This window comes from Rhinatrema bivittatum, chromosome 15 (genome assembly GCF_901001135.1).
Source record: "Rhinatrema bivittatum chromosome 15, aRhiBiv1.1, whole genome shotgun sequence".
NCBI lineage: Eukaryota > Metazoa > Chordata > Amphibia > Gymnophiona > Rhinatrematidae > Rhinatrema > Rhinatrema bivittatum.
In genome coordinates, this window is record NC_042629.1 from 54,823,315 (window position 1) to 54,841,112 (window position 17,798).

Genomic DNA, 17,798 nt, shown 5'->3' on the forward strand with positions numbered 1-17,798 from the left:
CTTAAGCTTTTACTAATTAAGAATGGAATGTAAGACAAAACTGCTTTACAGCTCTTGATATTTACAGCCCTTCCTAGAATTTAGATCTTTAATACATTTCTGACCACATGGTCCTAGTAATTTTATTCAGATGATAGAACCAAAATGACCAATGAAATTGGCTTTATCTCGAGGTAATTTTTTTATCTTCCAATAGCTGGTGGACAAGAATTTGGCCCAGTTTAATTATGTTCGTGTCAAGTCCCATTTGACACATCTTTCCTATACTTACTCCTTTTTCTTCTCCTGTTTCGTATCTAGATGGTACCTTTATGCTTCTCTTCTCCCTAGATGTTCTTCTTGAGATGGTTGTGGATACCCCTGAATAATGCCGCTGGTCGTCTTCTTCCTTCCTTCATCTACTCCTCCTCCCTGGAATGCATGGAAATCCATTCCTCCATGAGGTCACTGATGGTCCCAAGATTCTCTCCCTGTGAGAGACACTACTCCTTTTAATCAAATAAGGAAACCAAAAACTAGAGGATGGAAGAGTGGAAAACTTCCTCCTCCTAACCCAAACACATGGCAAAAAGAGGTGAAGGCACCTTGTCTCCTGTCCATTACTCAGGTCTCAACCCCAGATACCCCAAGGTCCTTCCCTAGGAAAATAAACAAAAACAACCCAGCAAGGAACGTGCTGCCCCTAGAAGGGGTCAACCAAAAGATCCACAACCTAAGATGGTGGCAGGGGTTTATATAAGTTGAGAGCTCACCATCTCATATTCCCGCATGGGGGAGCTACAGCCCACACTAGCAATAAATCTATTCCCGCGCACCCCCCCCCCCTAAATTGGTTGGCTCATTCCTCTTAGAAGAGATCCTTTAGGCTCTCTACCTATCCCTACATGCTGAGTCATTTTAGCTTTACAGCAAGCGTTTCCCCTGGAGGTGTGGGGATCTCCACTGCACGTAATCCGGCTCTGACCCTGAACAGCAAGGCTGAGCCAGACCGGTAGCAGAAAACATACACTGGTTAGTAAGGACTGAGGTTTGCAAGAGATTTTCATATTTTCTGTTTTTGCAGTGACTTGACTTCTCTGTGCCAGTAATTAATTAACTACTGATTTACAGAACCATTTTCTACCAAACAAGTATGAGTCTGTTTATCATTCTAGACATCAGTATATTATTAAAGAACTAATGTGGCTTGCCTGTTCTTCTGTAAACGAAGGCATCCACCCATAAGGGCCGCCCCCCTTGAAAGGTTACTGGCCTCCATAAGACAGCAAATTTGTACATAGAGGGATGGGTGTAGGCCCCATTGTGGGAAGAGATACAAGGCTGGGGGATTTACTGTTGCACTGTTAGCTCTGTGGGAGGGGAAGGAGTAAATAGAAGGTGGATTTTTAAAGCCGGTCAGGTGTGTTTATTCGAAACATTTCCCAGCCAAAGCAGCTTCTGCTGCTAGTGGCTGCAGCCAAGATCACATGCTGCAACACGGGCCAGAAATAAATATTAACAAAGAGGGAAGAAGAGGGAAGATTAAACAGGATCTACCATTTCTCTCCCCACGGTGTGGTTTGGGATTAGGAGACCTGCCCTTGCTGCTCAGCCCAAAAAAACAGACTGATTATTCTCCGAACGAAGCACATTTCTCTTCCTTCACTAGTTTTGTTAAAAGTCAAGCAGATTGTGTTTTGTACAGAGAATTGGACTTTAATGCCATGTGAATTTGCACGGTACTGGCATCCCCTGAAGCGAAGTTTAGATTGCAGAGTGTGTTTAATAACAAATATTTGTACTCTGTATTTTTCCAGCTTCCACCTGGATGGGAAGAGATGAGTGAGCACACGGCTCTAACTCCTGGAAAGGATGAGAGCTGGGGAAGTAAAATATGGAGACCCAAGTGCACCTCCACTTCTCAGCCCCTGAATTTCCCTGGGCCTACGGCCACCCACAGTGGATCTTCATCACCCCCTGGACTATCATGCGTAGAGACCTGTTAGGCAGAAAAGGTTGGACTTGATAGTGCGCTTCTTCTATTCTAAGCCAAACAACTTTGTAACTCTAACAAATGGGGACTTGGGTAACTGGCGAGTGTAATGGTACTATTTGGACAAGTTCCTGGAAGAGAAGTCTATCAACTGCTATTAGTAAGGGATTAGCCAGTGCTTATTCCCGGCATCAGTAGCATGGGATTTATCTAATGTTTGGGTACTTGCCAGGTACTTGTAGCCTGGATTGGCCACTGTTGGAAATGGGATGCTGGGCTTGATGGACCCTCGGTCTGATCCAGTATGGCAACGTCTTATGTTCTTATGATGATGTAAACACGCAGGGGCGCACGGAGGAAGGTGGTGGGGAGTCAAGCTCCGTGCAGAATAACCCAAGTGACATGAGGTCTGCTAGCCCTGTAGCCATCCGCGCCGCCATGGTGCCATTCCTGCCAATCCGTGAGATAAACCGCGAAACCCCTTTCCCAAACAATGAACTGTGAGCAGGTGCCTCTTTCATAGCGCAGCATTCCCAGGTTCACATTTTTATTTTCCCCATTCTCTGAATTCCTGTTCCCTCTCTACCTTCTTTCTCTACCTCTGCCATAACTCATGGGCTCGTTCCTCCCCCCTCTCACTGTGATTGAACAGTGCAAGGCAGAAGGTCCTGGAATATTTTGGACCCTTTGCAGGCTGTGAAACCTTTTTACCAGACCAACGTAGGAATTATCCCCGAGAAGACGTTGTGCACGAGTTTTTGAGACCATAGCGATCTAGGGTCCCGTCTCCAGATTTGACAACGTGATTTATATGGTCTCCACAAGGCCCATGCACAATTACCTCTGGGTAACTCTTGGTCCATTTTTAGGTCAGTAGTAAAATCAGATCATTTATTTTGTATTTCAACTTGAATATCACATGGTAGTTTGGAAGGATGCCGATTGTTTTTTTTATTGAACTGCTGAATGCATTTACCCATCAAAGTCCCACATATCTTTAACCAGACAATATGCTATAAATCAGGAAACCACTTTCCAGTATAAAGTCAATTAAGTTAAAGTAATTTGTTGAGACTGAAGATTATTCCCCCTCGGCCTCCTCGCTGATGCCTGTGGTGCAAACATGAGAAACGGCGCCAGGCTGCACAGAAAAATGCCGGTGCCCTGTGGTGTGGAACGCGGATGCCTCTTTCAAGCAGAGGAACACCCAGTTACCAGGTCTCTGCCCAGTCAGAACCGATGAGACAAACATCTGGCCAGGTCCCAGCACCAGATGTGCACTGCGCCTGAAAAGCTTGCTCGTTAACATTTTTTTTTTAACTTGACAGTGAGACTTTCACAGAATGAAAACTTTACAATGTTTTGCATTTCTTATTCATTCCGTACACAATATTCCTCACCATTGAAAGTGCTGTACTTAACGCCAGGGCACATTTTTGTTTGAAATAAGGCTTTTCTTGTGGGTAATTCATTTCTAATTTAAGCCTACACTAAAAAGAAAAGTAGGCATGATGAAAAGATGGATTTTGTGAAATCAGATCAATGCCCTGGAAAGCATATTGAGATGTCATAAATAATGCCAGGGTTATGATCTCCCTGAACATTTAAAGAAAGAGCTCCTGAAGTCAGTGGAAAGTTGTGTGGCTTAAGATGGAGACCTCTGGGGCACTTGAATTGTAGGCTGTGCCCTTGCCTGTGCTGCTGCAGAATATTTTACCTGGGTTATTTTCATTCTTCAGTGCACTGCGGCGGAGGTGAAGAATTTACTTCGGGTGTCAGTCAGCAAAGTAAGATTTTACCAGGGCTGCTGGCTAGGAGGGGAGCCTTAAGTTGGCTGCTGTTTGGAGGCAAAGACAGACCTTAGGGTGGTTGAGCGAGAGAAGAGGCTTTATGTACAGCAGAAAATTAAGAGTCTTGGAGACAAAGGATGCAACCTGCACAGTTTACCCCTAACTGGAGAAATAGCGATGCACCTGACATGAAAACCTGCCAAGACAATCAGTCGCATGAAAGATATCCAAACACACAAAGGCCTCCCCCTCACTTTCTCTGCCACTGCAGAGCTATTTCTCCAAACAGATATGTTTGTAAGTTACGTAACTCTTAGATACTTTGAGGCCAATATCCGGTGCTATTCCAAGTTATCCAGCTAAGTTTTATCCAGCTAACGTTTTAGCTGTCAGCCAGTGATAATTTTCAAATTCTGCCATTTGTCTGGTTTAGTCTGATTTATCTGGCTAAGCCAGACAAATGGCAGGATTTGAAAACGATCACTGGCTGACTGCCTCCAAGTTAGCTGGATAAAACTTAGCTGGATAACTTGGAGGCATTCTGCTGGGGGGGAGGGGGAGGCAACCTTTCTGGGGGAAGTGAAATTAGCTGAATAAGTTAACTGGTTAACTCCAATATTCAGAGCAGTCCTGGAGTTAGCTGGCTAACTTTAAGATAGTTGGGTATATTCAGTGCTTAATTTTGCTGGCTGGACAGAGGCTGAAAACGAACCCCTTTTGAGGAAGATTTCCAGTAGTTTGCATTGTCGCACAGTGTGCGGCCACGTGAGTATGCATGCACTCTGTAGCGAAGGAGAAGCTATCCGAGCAGTTTCCCTTTGAAAATTGCCTACAAGATGCACGTGTACTAACGTGCCTCGTTTGCACCTGATGTTTGTTTTTATAGGTGACATAATGGAGGGGAGGGGGATAAAACAGCATGCATATATGCAGAAATCTATATGTATCAGAAATGTGCATTTGTCAATGACATTTCCTATTTCATTTCATTTAGTTTATTAAAGTGACAGAAAAAAAACACATTTTGTATTTTTTTCCTACATTTTTTATGTGCACTATTTGCAAACAGTGCACACCACTTGCAGATACTGTACCCAGGTACCCCCCAACAAATATCCCAATGCGGGGATCTCTGGATATCCCTCCCCTCTGCCCCTAGAGGTGTTTTTCCCCCCCAAAAATGTAATATTTGTTTAAAAAGTCCAACCCCAGGCCTCACCTCAACCCACCCCTTTAATATATCAAAATCCCCCTCCCCAGTATCCTGCCCCCTATGCCACCCTAGCCTACCATTCCAACCCCTCCAGGCTCACCAAAATGTTCCTGGTGGTCTAGTGAGAGCCCAGGAGTGACCCTTTTTCTCCAGGGTCCAGCAGCCGCCATTATTTAAAATGGTGCTCACTGCCCTTTGCCCCATCATGTGACAGAGGCCACCCAATGGCACTGGTAGCCCCTGTCACGTGATGGGGCAAAGGGCAGCCCATACCATTTTGAATAATGATGACCGCCAACCCCGGGAGCAGAGCGGTTGCTTCCAGGCCCCCGCTAGACCACTAGGGATGTTTTTGTAAATCAGGGAGGACGGTCTACTGGGGGTGGGGCTCTGATTTAACAAAGTGGAAATGTTGGGGCAGGGCCTGTGACTGGATATATATATTTTTTAATAAATATTGCATTTGGGGGGGGGGGGAAATGTCTCCTCCAGGTGCAGAGGGGGAGGAGGATGGGGGTTTCCAGAGACCCCCCCCCCCAGGGTTTGTGAGATGGGGTTTTCTTTGTTTTGATCTCAGAAAATAATACGTACTATTTGTAAATAGTGTGCAGCATTTACAAATAGCACACACTATTTTACAAAACCAAAAATGAAATGAAAAAATAACATAAATGCACACATGAAAGGACCATACAAAAGTAAATGACATTTTTCTTTTCCTATTTGCACCCCTAATATGCATGCATATTGTTTATTCTCCCAACTTGAACACTGCTCCATCCGGTGAGTTCCTCTCTTAATCCGGCTAAAAACGCGTGTGCGCTATTTCAGCTGCTCTAAGGGGGTCACGGATGAATCTACCCATTCCAACATTTTAAAGTTTCTCCTTTGTGTATTAGTTCCATGGGAATTGGGATATTCTGGCCTGTCTCGGTTTTTCGGTTTAAATACCAGCTCATTCTGATGGCCGTCCTCCTGCTGCTTGTACTAAAACATTAGACAGGTACCATATTGCACTATGTAAACTGCAGCTAATAAACGTCTTACTATACAGCCATCTCGCCCAAGATCCTGGTCAGCAGGGTGGGGTGGGCCAAGCCTTTTTTCTCTCAGACTGTAAATAGTAGAAAAACCTTACATTTCGTTGTGAGCTGAGTTACAGTTACAGCAATGGCTCAGACTTTTGCAACTACAGGTGATTTCTTAATCTTCATATTCTCTGACTCTTCCTTAACTTCTGCATTTTTTTTTCCTGCGTCCAAGGAAATCAAGCTTGCAAGCCACAGAAGAATCTGACTCAGAAATTAAACTGTCAGTCAGCTCTTTATTAATCATGTCTCCAAGGCACTACATATCACTTACCAAATCGTGCAGCCTAAACGGAGAAAAGGAAAGTGGAACGCTATTAACTACCAAGCTTATTGATTTCTAATTAGTAAGCATAAGTTAAGGTGAATTTATGCCTTTACCAGACATGAGTTCAGGGTTATTGCTCATCAACATAATCTTCTCTAGTCCTGTCTTTTTAACAGAGGTGGAATTGTGCTGAAGCAGAATTAATGAAAAGTTTATGGATGTTGTTAAACCCGTCTCCTGGCTTTTTCCAGACCTATGCAATATGCATTGTGTTTCTCCTTCATTTTTATTGCCCATTATTAAAAAAAAAAAAAATGTCTGTTTGATAGAAATAGTTAAATATCGTCTAGCCTGCTGCTGCCCAGTTCCTTTTCTGATGTTAGAAGCCAGGGTCTCTCTCAGTGACTCAGATTTAGCCCAGCACTGGAGTGTGAGGTCAGCTAAACCTGCAAATATCTACATGCAAACCTTAAAGATCAGGGCAGCAGAATCGACAGGTAGACAAGTTTAATGGGATCTATTTTAAATATACTTTTTTCATTTGACAGAATATAGGCGTTTACCTTCCATGTGATGATTTTTTTTTTTTTTTGTTCCTTGTACACCTTAAGGACAGCTTGACCCCCAGTTTCAAAGCGAAGGCTCAGTGTGGTGCATCAGTGCCAAGAGGAGGCTGAGATTCTTTTTCCCAGCTCAGGCTTCTGCTCACTGCCTGGAGCTGGCGAGGGGTGGGAGGATCACCCCCTATTTCTGCACTGCAGGGAGCCCCATGTTGGTCAGCTCTGCCGATCTGAGCTGGGCCAGGCTGGTTGGGCTGGCTAATTCTTGGCCTGCCAGCCAATCAGATGTATGCCGGCTGGCGTGATTAGCTGTTCTGTACTGGCAGGCAAAACATATGATGAACAGGGCAAACTGGGAAAGTGCAACTGCAGGCCCCCCCCTCACTACTGTTGTCAACTTTTGCCAGACCTAAGCTGCCCGGAGACCTGCACCATGCCCTTGAGTTTAACTTGCCCTGAACACGCACGCTCCTAAGTCCTGCTGCTTGGCTGGCAATGCAACTGCAATACGACTCAGAACACTTGGGTTTTGGAGGGGAAAGTACAGAGGGTACAGCTGCGCTAAGAACTTCTTTTATTATGACAGCTGGTGGTCAGAAAGCATAACTGAAAATAGCTCTCAGTAGAACTGCATCCTTCTTTCCATACCTCCCATTATAAGCATCACCCTCTCTGATTGCTGTGAAATCTTGGGAAGAGCAATGGGATAGGAGCCAATGGAAATAGCATTCAAATCCCATGCCTCCCATTGACCTCCTTGTGACCTTGGGCAAATTACTTTCTCTCACTTTGCTCCAGGTCCCACTTAGAGAATAAGTTCTTTGGGGAAGGGACTTATCATACCTGAATGCTTAGCATTGTATACCTCCCAGTAGCACTATAAAAATAAATAATATTTTGGAGGAATATAATAATATGATGTTTTATCTGAAACATCACCATGTTGCATTAATGTGGCATTTCCCTACCACGACGTGGAAATAGATTCTATGAGTAGAAAATATGGGGTTAATTTTCATAGAGTTTAGATGCATTATTTTTGGGAGTTAGATGCCTAAATTGGCCCCTTTCAAAATATTCTGGGACTACGTGTCTAAATCTAGGCACCCAATTTCATAAGGCACCTGAATTTAGGAAGCCACGAAATATGAGCAGAGCCAGAGTGGGGAAAGCAAGTTAGGAGCCAGCACTAATTTGGAGGGCTAGGCAGCTAACTTGGCCAGACAAATCTAGGCGCTGTAATACTAATAATAGACCTAAATCATCTGGCCAGCAGGCACTCGCCATCCCTGTTCTAGAGCCCTGATCTCCCTTCATCTTGGCACCCCAGCAAAGAACAGAACTGCCTCTCCCAAACCACAATCCCAATCTCTTTAAACAAAGTCATCCCCTGCCCCCCTCCACACACCTACCTTATGGCTTTAAACAGGTGTTTCCTGAGTACAGACATCCGTCCCAGAACCCTCCCATATCCTCCCCAGGCTGAGCTGGGATGAAGTCAAAAGCGTTACATCTTCCTAGCTTGGTGTCCCAGGACTGTTCTGGCAGTGCCTGCCTAATGACAGAAATTAGGCTGCCCAGAAATGAGGCTGCCCACTTGGCAAAGTTTGGTCAAAGGAAGCAAATTAGCCCGCTAGTTCTGATGATCAACACTAGTCAGCAACTTTAGGGTCCAAACCGAGGTGCTGGAAAAGCAAGACTAAATCTAGCCCCCAAAAGTTTAGGAGCCTATATTTAGGATCATTTTTAGCTATAACTGTATGCAGCTAAAAATGGACATAAGATTACCAGCCTCTTGGGGTGAATTTTCAGAAAGCCAGTCGTGCATGAAGTGTGGTTTTATGCGCTGTTCTAAAATAGCTTAGGGCTTAGTGCGCATAAACGTGTGAAGATAATCCAATTTCATATGTACTTTTATGCCCACTGGAGACAGGCATTCCAGGGGGCAGAGTTGGGATTTCTACATGGAGGTCCATATTCAGACATAGTTCAGATAGCCAAGCTAGCCAGGTAGACTTATCTGGCTAACTCTGGAGGGACCTTTCAATAGTGCAGCTAGTATTACTGAATATAGCCGTCTATCTTAAAGTTAGTCGGCTAACTATAGCCACCTAATTACAGCAGCTCTTCAGCCTGACCAGACTTAGCCAGCTAAATCATCCGGCTAACTTTGAATATCAGAGTTAGCCGGTTAACTTATCCAGCTAACCCAACTCCTCCCAGTGTCGCCCCCTGGAATGCCCCTAAACTAAATTCTAGCCTCCTAGCATATTAGCTGGCTAGAATTTAGCCAGATATTTTCTCAAATATTCATTTACCTGGCTAACTTCTTCTCTCAGCAATTTCCCTGATGAAGCCCCTCGTCGTGGGGTGAAACGAGGCTCTTGTCCGGGAGTTCAAGAAGTTTGAGAATAAAAGAACTTGAGTTAGTAGAAGCAGATTGGATAAATGAAAATAACATGTGCATCCTCTCAATATAATTCTGCAAAACTATTATAGTATATGGGGAGTTTAAAAAGTTGAGAATAGAAGAACATGAGATAATAGAAGTAGACTGGAGATGTTAAAACAACATTTGTAGTATTTAACATTATTTTGTATATGTGTTTTAGTATGTAATTGGGGATTTTCCCTTGGTGAACAGATTTTAGGTGATTTGGGTGAATGTGTAGTATGAATGTGTATGTTAGGAATATGGGATAAATGAATGTGAGGGTTCAAGGGTTTGTTTATGTTTTTATAAGTGATGCATGGTTATGGAATAATGTTAAATATGTTTATATATACAGTATATTTATATTGACAGCTGTATGAGCCGTTAGATGTCCATATGTCATAAAAATTCACTGGTTCTAAATATGTGGTGTTAACTATAAAGAATACGCAAGCTATATAAATGTCTCATAGACCTCTGATTATAATATCAGACACAGGAGATTTTCAGAGGCACCGCATGGTGTTTTTGCCTTAACTTCTGAGTTAGCCAGCTAAACTGTTTTGAATATAGACCTCTTGTACTTTTGCATTAATACTTTGATAGAGCACGTGTAACTTTCTGTGGGTACATTTGTGTGCATTGCACACCACATATGCATGCATTTTCAAAGCACATTTATGCATATAAGTTCACTTTTTACAATTTGGGATAAAATCTATGCATAAAAGCTACTTTACCGCAAAATATACAGTTAAAAAATTGTCCTCTTAATGATCAGACTCTGGATGTGCACCAGAATAGACAACTTCGGTCCTCAAGGGCCACAAACAGTTCTGGTTTTCAGAATATCCACAAAGAATATACATAAGATATATTTGTATGCACAGCCTCCATTGAATACAAACATATCTCATGCATATTCATTATGGCTATCCTGAAAACCAGACCCGTTTGCGGGTCTGGTTTTCAGGACTAGCGTTGCCACCTCCTGGTGTGCCTATACTAGTTTCATGAGGGAGTTGTAGGCTGTGGTCCTCAGCCAAAGATTGTTACTGCAAGGACTGTGCTGTAGTAGTGAAGAGGAATGCATTCAAAAATAAATGGGGAAAATCCTTGGGTAGCTACAAATTGAAGGCTCATGGTATCATAGCCCACTAGAGACCAGTTCCAATTGTACATACTGGTGCCAAGTAGAACAACAAAGAGTTATTTTTATATCTAAATTTTATTAACCCCCCCCCCCCCAAATTTATCATCTCTGAAAGATCCATCGATTAAGAATACTATACTGGTAAAACTTACTCTACATTTAGTGATGTCCTATGGTAGCATCCAATAGCAAGCAAAGATCCTTTGAAAATCTGTTAAATTCTTGTTCATACCGAGTCTCTGTCTGGAAGTATGAGAACAAATGGAAAAAGGGCACCCTTTGGAGAAGGGAAGACCTTCAAGTTCTCATCCAGAAACATTGGTGACACTTCATCAGCCAGAAATCTGAGAGTAAACTGCCGACTGATGCAGTAGATCTTGTTATTGATGACAGCACATTGGAAGGATGCTGGGTAAGGTATTCGGTTGATAGCACATTCGTACCAGAGTCTAGCCCTGGTATTGCAGCGATAGACACTAATGCCCATGCTACGGTTCAGATCAAACCGGTAAATGAACGAATTGACTGACACCATCTCAGTGGTTCGATCCTTGCTGCCACTGATGAGATTGATTTTCCAAGAGTCTTCTTTGTAATTGTACTTTATCATCATGTACCTTAAAGTCCCTCCAGTCACATAAATCTCGTCATCACATGCTGTAGCTGTATGGGCTACAACAAAGGTGTCATTTGGCATAGGGGCAGTAAATGTCCAGCGATCTTGGCGTGGGTCATATCTTTCCACAGTATATAGGCATTCACCACCAATGGCATAGAGATACCCATCCAGGGCTACAAGTTTACAATGTGGTCTGGCTTGATTCAGTGGGCTAATTTCACTCCAATTATCAGTCAGAGGATTGTAACAAAAAACTCGATTTGAAGGTTTATTCTGTCTATCTTGACCTTCACAGCCAGCAGCTACAAAGAGGTAGTTGAACATGGTACCCATAGCACATCCCCTAGTAATGGCCTCCACTGGAATGTATGAGAGCATATGCCAAGAGTCATTTTCATCATCGTAGAAACAGAGTTTGCTGGAGTTTTGGGAAGCAGATAGATTGTAATCTTGTGGGTCAACATCAGCAACAGTTACATACTTCCTTCCCTTCATCCTCCTCTCTAGAATTAGCTCTCTTTCTGTAGCATTAAGATGTCTATAGATGGATGAGTTCTTTAGAATTTGCAGATAGTTGTTGCTCATGACTTTGTAAGCTGCTTCTTGGAGATTGTAAAGTTTGTACTTCTTGGCTGTACATAGCATATCATAGCAGTTCCCCAAATCAAGCTGGCTGACCATGGCCAAATCAGGACTCATATTTTCCTGGAAAAAGTTTTTGTCAATAGTCACCTCAAGGCTGGGCTTCATGTTGGAACCAGTTTGGGTAGAATATAAAGGTTGTATTGTTGTATTGATGGAACTTAATGAATTAGTGCCATCCAACGTGAAAGTGCTAAAGTCCTGCGTCTTTACCTGAAGTTCTGTGTTGTCCTTTGATTTTATGACGCTCTCTGTTCTATGGGATTCCTGCTTTTGGAGAGCCTCAGAGGAACCCTGTCTCTTCGGCATCCCATCTAGGGCTTCAGACTTTGAGCTTTCATAAACTCCATGAGATGGAACATTGCTGGTGAGAGCTTTTGCAGTAGCAAATTCCTTAAAATCTTCTTCTTTCCTTAATTCTTGGGACAGATTGAACCCAGATTCAGAATCCAACAACTCCTTGGAAGGAGTGAGTGATGAGCAGAGGTTGGAAGGACTAAAGCGATTTGATCTTTCTTTTGATAGAGATTCTGAGGTAGATGATACATAATAATTGTAGACTTTGGTTTTCAGACCACCAGGTAATAATGTGTGGGTTAAATTGTCATCTTCTGGCTGCTTCTCATTTACATAATTTTCCTCTACTTGTATCTCCGCAATAGAAGAAAACACATGTAATCCATCAGATTTCTCATGGGTTTGGTTTATCTCCAAATCAATTCCAGACCTAGCATGAATAGTCTGTAACCTGTCCATGTCCTGCTGATCATGTATTAGAATCAAACTCTCAATCGCTTCTTCCCCTTCTGGGTTGTGTCTGTTGTCATCTATAGCACTGATTTCAGGTTTGATGGCACTTGCAGTTTGTTTAGGGCAAATGCTGCACGTAGGACTTGGTTCAGCATGCTTAGAGGACAAATTCCAGTTTGATTCTTCTCCTTGCTGATTACCTTGCTCCAAGATCCTTGCTTGTAAATTATTGTAACTGTCCAGATTATTGTTAGTTCTATTTTCCAAGCTGTTTCGATTCACAAGATTTTCTTCAGCCCCTACTGTGTGCATGCCTTGTCCATTAAACCATTCAGTAGCTGTATTCACTAACTCCAGTTTGGTGGGAATTCTTTCTGCTTGCCTTTCCTCTCTGGTTTGATTTTCATTTGTCGGACGTTTGCAAGCTGCTTCACCAGTTTTATATTCCTCCTCCTTACTCAGTAGATATGGATCTCCCTCGTAGACTTTATTGCGTGGTCCCAATGTCTCCCTGGTGATAGTTCCACTGAGGTGGCCACCAGTATGATTATCAGTCTTGTTGCCGCGTTGCCTCACCCCATTGCTGGTTATCTGTCTGTACCTCAGACTAGTTATTGTATCTGTAGTATCTTGTTTGGGTGTAGCTTGGGCTGGGCATGCTTCCAATAATTCTCCGAGATCCTCTCCTGTGATCCCACTTTTCTGAGGAAGAGTAGGTGTTCGGGACTTATAGAATCTATAAGCTAAAGTCAGCAAGAGCAGAGCAGCTGCAGAGAGAGCCAGCTTTCCAGCTAGCTGCATGTCTGACTGCCAGTCCCAGCTCTTTCCCAAGGAATGTAGCATTGTCCCATATCAAACTTGTGCTCAGGAATGTGAAGAATCCCATCAATAATTTCTAGACAAGAACTGGCTGGAGCTGCTCAGGGCGACTCATGCATTGCCCATGACCCAATAAGCAAGGGATAAGGTGACTTTCACCCGTCAGGAGGTTTGCAGAGTTCTTGCAGGCTGGAGAGGAAATGAGTTCACCAAACACCTGCTTTCCTTATTATGAGCAGGTTTGCATACCTGAAGCAGGTGGGATGGACTAGAAGTGAAAAAAACTAAAACCTTTGGAAGGCTGGTCAAACACAACTGATGTTTGTTCAGCAAACAGAAAACGAAGAGAACCCGCAAGGATTAAAACTGTGATGAGGCAGCAAAAGTGAGAAGCATGTAGCCCAAGCTCTTTTTCCTCCTTTCGCCTTCTTGAGAAGGTCTTCATGGTGTTCATTCTTAGGGCTGCCCTGTGGTCATAATTCTCCATTTCTATGCATGTAAGTGCTACTGGTGGTGGTAGTGGAGAATGATAGAAATGGTGAAAGAGCCACAAAGTATGGAGTTAGATTCATTGTTGCTGGTGTATTTGGGTAGAGGTTTATTTCTTCGTGTTCAGCTCCTATGTTTGATTTAAATCACAAGACTATCCCGTGAGCAAAAAGTCAGGATCTGAATAATAATTTTATTCAAATCTTTTCTTATGCCTTGCCACTGTGTTTATTGATAGGCACAATACAAACGTCAATCCTACTGTACACAATACATCAGAGATCCTTATAGAAAACTATATACAGAATGAGAATGGATTCCTTTGTCAAGAACCTTGCACAATCAGGTTTAGTTATTTTTATCTCTGAATTTATGCCTCATGTGAGCATATATCTTTTGCAGCAGTATCCCTGTATCACAGATACTCGGTGGGTAACAGGTATATTTCATCCTCTTGTTGGTTTTGTTTCTATGTTGGGGATATTCCATCACTGGGTGTACTCCCTTAATAGTGTGAGAATACACATGAAATATTTGCTGTCATATTTGAGCCATTAGATATACTATCCTAATGGAAACTAAACTAAAATGGCTAGTTTAGTTTTTTATTCAAAGAATGATATCATTAACTGTGCTACTGTGCAGTTTCTTGCTGATTTGCATGCAGTTTTATTTTTAATAGTAGTTAAAAAATATAATTCAAGGAATTAGTATGAACATGTTGCTAGCGATGTAAGTGTGAGCCCTTCTTGCCAATGCACAATTGACACAACCTCGAGGGCAGGGCCCTAAGGTCTGTGCCAACGGCAGACGAATGAGTCTTTGCACGGGCCAGAATAAGAGAAGGTCCAGAAGTTTGTAACTATGGACAAAACTGAAGAGCAGGATTAGCTAAGATGAAGCAAAGCTAAAGATGGAGGAAAGATTGAAGACTCTGGCTGCAGTTGAAAACAAAGAGACGGAAGGCTATAGCAGAGGCAGAAGATGAAGACAGGTGGAAGGATGTGTCTGAGGCTTAGATGAAGACAAGGCAGGCTGAAGGACCTGTTTGCCAAGGTGGCGAAGGGAAGTCAGATGGGTCATTTTATAGGGTGAAAAGCAATGACATCATTCAAGGGCACTACAGGCTTTTCCTGCTGTGGGACCTGTAAAGGAGCTAGCTTCAGGCACGTACGCATCTAGGGGAAGGTCAGACGACGGCGCTCCCAGTAGCATCCTGCTGCGTCATGCTGTTCAGCAGTGGGCCTGCCTTGAAGTAAGTACAGCTGCTTGTGGGGCTGAATCGCGAGCAGCAAACCTAACAGTATCCTCTCCTTTAAGCCCCCTCCCCAAGCCTATTATCTTCGGCTTCTGGGAAGATGAAGGTACATCCTTATCAACAGGGAACTTGGCAGGGTTTTGACATCCAGGGATTCTTTGATTTTGAGGCTGAGTTGAAGAGACATCTGCTGATTGATTCTGTTCTACAGACAAGGATCCTTTGGAGGGAGGGGGCCAAGACATGACTTGTAAGTTTTAAGATCACCCTATGGAAAGAGGACAGCCCCTGCAGTCTTGGCAGTGGCTTCTACCTCCACAATGATGAACTTCAGATGCTTTGAGCAGTGAACAGGATTGCAAGAAGCAAGGGCTTCTGGTCTTGGCTCCATAGCAAAAGTTGGACCGGGATGTATACTGAAGTGGCAGATCTGGTACTTCAGGCGAGATGGCCTGGGGCAGAGTATCCAGCGATAAAGAGGATGCGACACAGTGCTCCTGGCATGAGAGCCCCCAGTGGGTGATCTATAAGGTACTGCAGTCGATGGACTGTGGAGTCTAAGCCAGGGTAGTCCAAGTTACAAGAGGACTGAATACCTTAGGTAACACATAGAATTGAAGCATTTCTTGGTGGGACCTGATCTACATAGGAATAGGCAAGGTAGTTGCAGTCAAGGGTTCTCCATAGATGGAAGAAATAACACCTAGAAGTGGTTAAGCTGGTAGTAGGGCATCCACTGTTGCATAACAGCAATTCGTGAATGAAGTTGCCCCTAGCTCCGGAATCTGTTATTTTCTCATTAACCCTCTTGTTATTTTATTAATTGCTATTTTATTTATTGTCATTTTATTTATTGCCATTTTTTTCATTGTTATTTATTGTTATTTATTTATTTATTAATTGTTGTTTTATTGTTTTTTTATTAATTGTTAGCATTGTTATATATATATTTTTTCTGTTTCTTGGATTAACTATGTTCATTGTAAACCGCTAACTTGAAGCGATAGTTACTGTTCATTGTAAACCGGGGTGATATGTATATTATACAGGAACCTCCGGTATATAAATCCTTAAATAAATAAATAAATAAATCTACTAAGGCTTCCGCTTGAACTGAATGTTCTCCAAAGGTACGGGACACTAGTATCATTAATTTTGGGGAGGAAACAGGATGGTGAAAAACTGCCCTCCCAGCTAGACTTTTCCTTACGGAAGATTCTAGTCTCTAGGACAATGGCTAACAAAATGCCCCTGTGCTGCATAGTAGAGGCAGAGATTGTTCAATCTTGGCCTCTTATTTTTTTATCTACTGAGAGTTGTGTACTGCCCGATTAGATGGGCTCTTCAATGGCAGCAATCTTCACTGGCTCTGGAGCGGATTCCAGGGGTTTTAGAAGTTTAGGAGCCACTGGAATTGTCCAGTGGGAAGCCTTCCTCTCTCAGGCTTGTGCCTGAAATCACAAATCTATTTGAATAGCTAAGGCGATAAATGCTTCTCAGGATGGAGGAAGATCTCAAGCTGCTAGTTTGTCCTTTATTCTCCCTGATAATCCTTGCCAAAAAATGGCAGTTTGGCTATCTTCGCCCTAACCGAGTTCAGAAGCCAAGACACGAAATTCCACTCTGTACTTGCCAACTGAGCATCTCGCCTGCTCCCACACCGGTTAATACGAAGAAGTTCTGTGGTAGCGGATGAGATGCGCCTAGGTTGGTCAAAGATCAGGTGAAACTGTTGTATGAAGTTATTCAAGTTCCTGAGAAGCAAGTCATCTTGTTCCCATAAGGAAGAAGCCCAGATGAGAGCAAGACCATCCAACAGGGAAAGGATATACATAGGCTTTACATGATCAGAAAACAAAATGAGCCCGCTATAGCTCAAAATGCATCTTGCAAACATTTAGGAACCCTCTGCACCCCTTTGGATCACCACTATACCTCAGAGGTGGTGGAAGCTATATCATGGATTCCAAGGCCTGGATGGGTGCCAGTGCAGAGTTCACAGAGCCGGTACTGGGACTGGGCCTGAACGTTGGGTTTGTATCGTATCTAAACACTGAGACAAGGTCTTTAGTAAGTCATTTACTTGATCAAGGTGCTGCTGACAGCGGGAGAACAAGTCTTTGCCATGGGCAGACTAGGAGAAGGTCCAGAAGTCCGTAAATATGGACAAAGCCGAAGGGCAGGCTAAGCTAAGATGAAGCAAGGCTAAATCTGAAGACTGAGGATGGCTGAAAACTGTGGCTAAGGCTGAAGGTAAAAACAGACTGAAGGCTGTGCTGGAGGTTGAAGACAAAGGCAGGCTAGACTGAAGATGAAGACAGACTGAAGGCTGAGGCTGAAGATGAAGACAGGCTGAAGGCAGAGCAAGGTTTGGACAAAATCAAATCAAGCTGATTACAATTGCAAGGTGAAGGGCCTATTTGCTGAAGTAGTAAATGGGTGTCAGAAGAGCCTTTTTACAGAGCGAAGAACAGTGACATCATTCAAAGGCACCATGGGCTTTTCCCATAGCGGGTCCTTTAAAGGAGCTGGCTTTGGGAACGTGCACGCCAAATGGAAAGTCAGACAATGGTGCTCCCGGCGGCATCCTGCCACGTCGTGCTACTCAGTGGCAAGGCCCGCCAGTCATGACGAAAGTACAGCCGCTCCTGGAGCCATCTCGCAAGTGACAAACATAACAGATCATTCTGCTTTAAGGATTAACTCCTATTGTAGCTGCACCTTCTGCAGGAGTCTTTGGGAC

General features: G+C 43.3%; 1 protein-coding gene across 2 annotated transcripts; it reads right to left on the bottom strand.

The window, feature by feature from the left end:
• Positions 1-2,543: 2,543 nt before the first annotated feature.
• On the bottom strand, positions 2,544-13,490 carry KLHDC7A (kelch domain containing 7A). 2 transcript variants are annotated; one of them, XR_003852872.1, is made up of 2 exons: positions 9,210-13,490; positions 2,544-3,809 (listed from the first exon to the last, which is right to left on the bottom strand). XR_003852872.1 is itself a non-coding variant. In XM_029578740.1 (1 exon), the coding sequence occupies exon 1, from the start codon at positions 13,330-13,332 to the stop codon at positions 10,705-10,707; it is 2,628 nt and encodes an 875-aa protein (XP_029434600.1). In that variant the 5' UTR covers positions 13,333-13,490; the 3' UTR covers positions 6,909-10,704. The 2 variants fall into 2 exon arrangements, 1 of the variants encoding a protein (XP_029434600.1); XM_029578740.1 differs by lacking the exon at positions 2,544-3,809 and having other exon boundaries at positions 6,909-13,490.
• Positions 13,491-17,798: the final 4,308 nt, after the last annotated feature.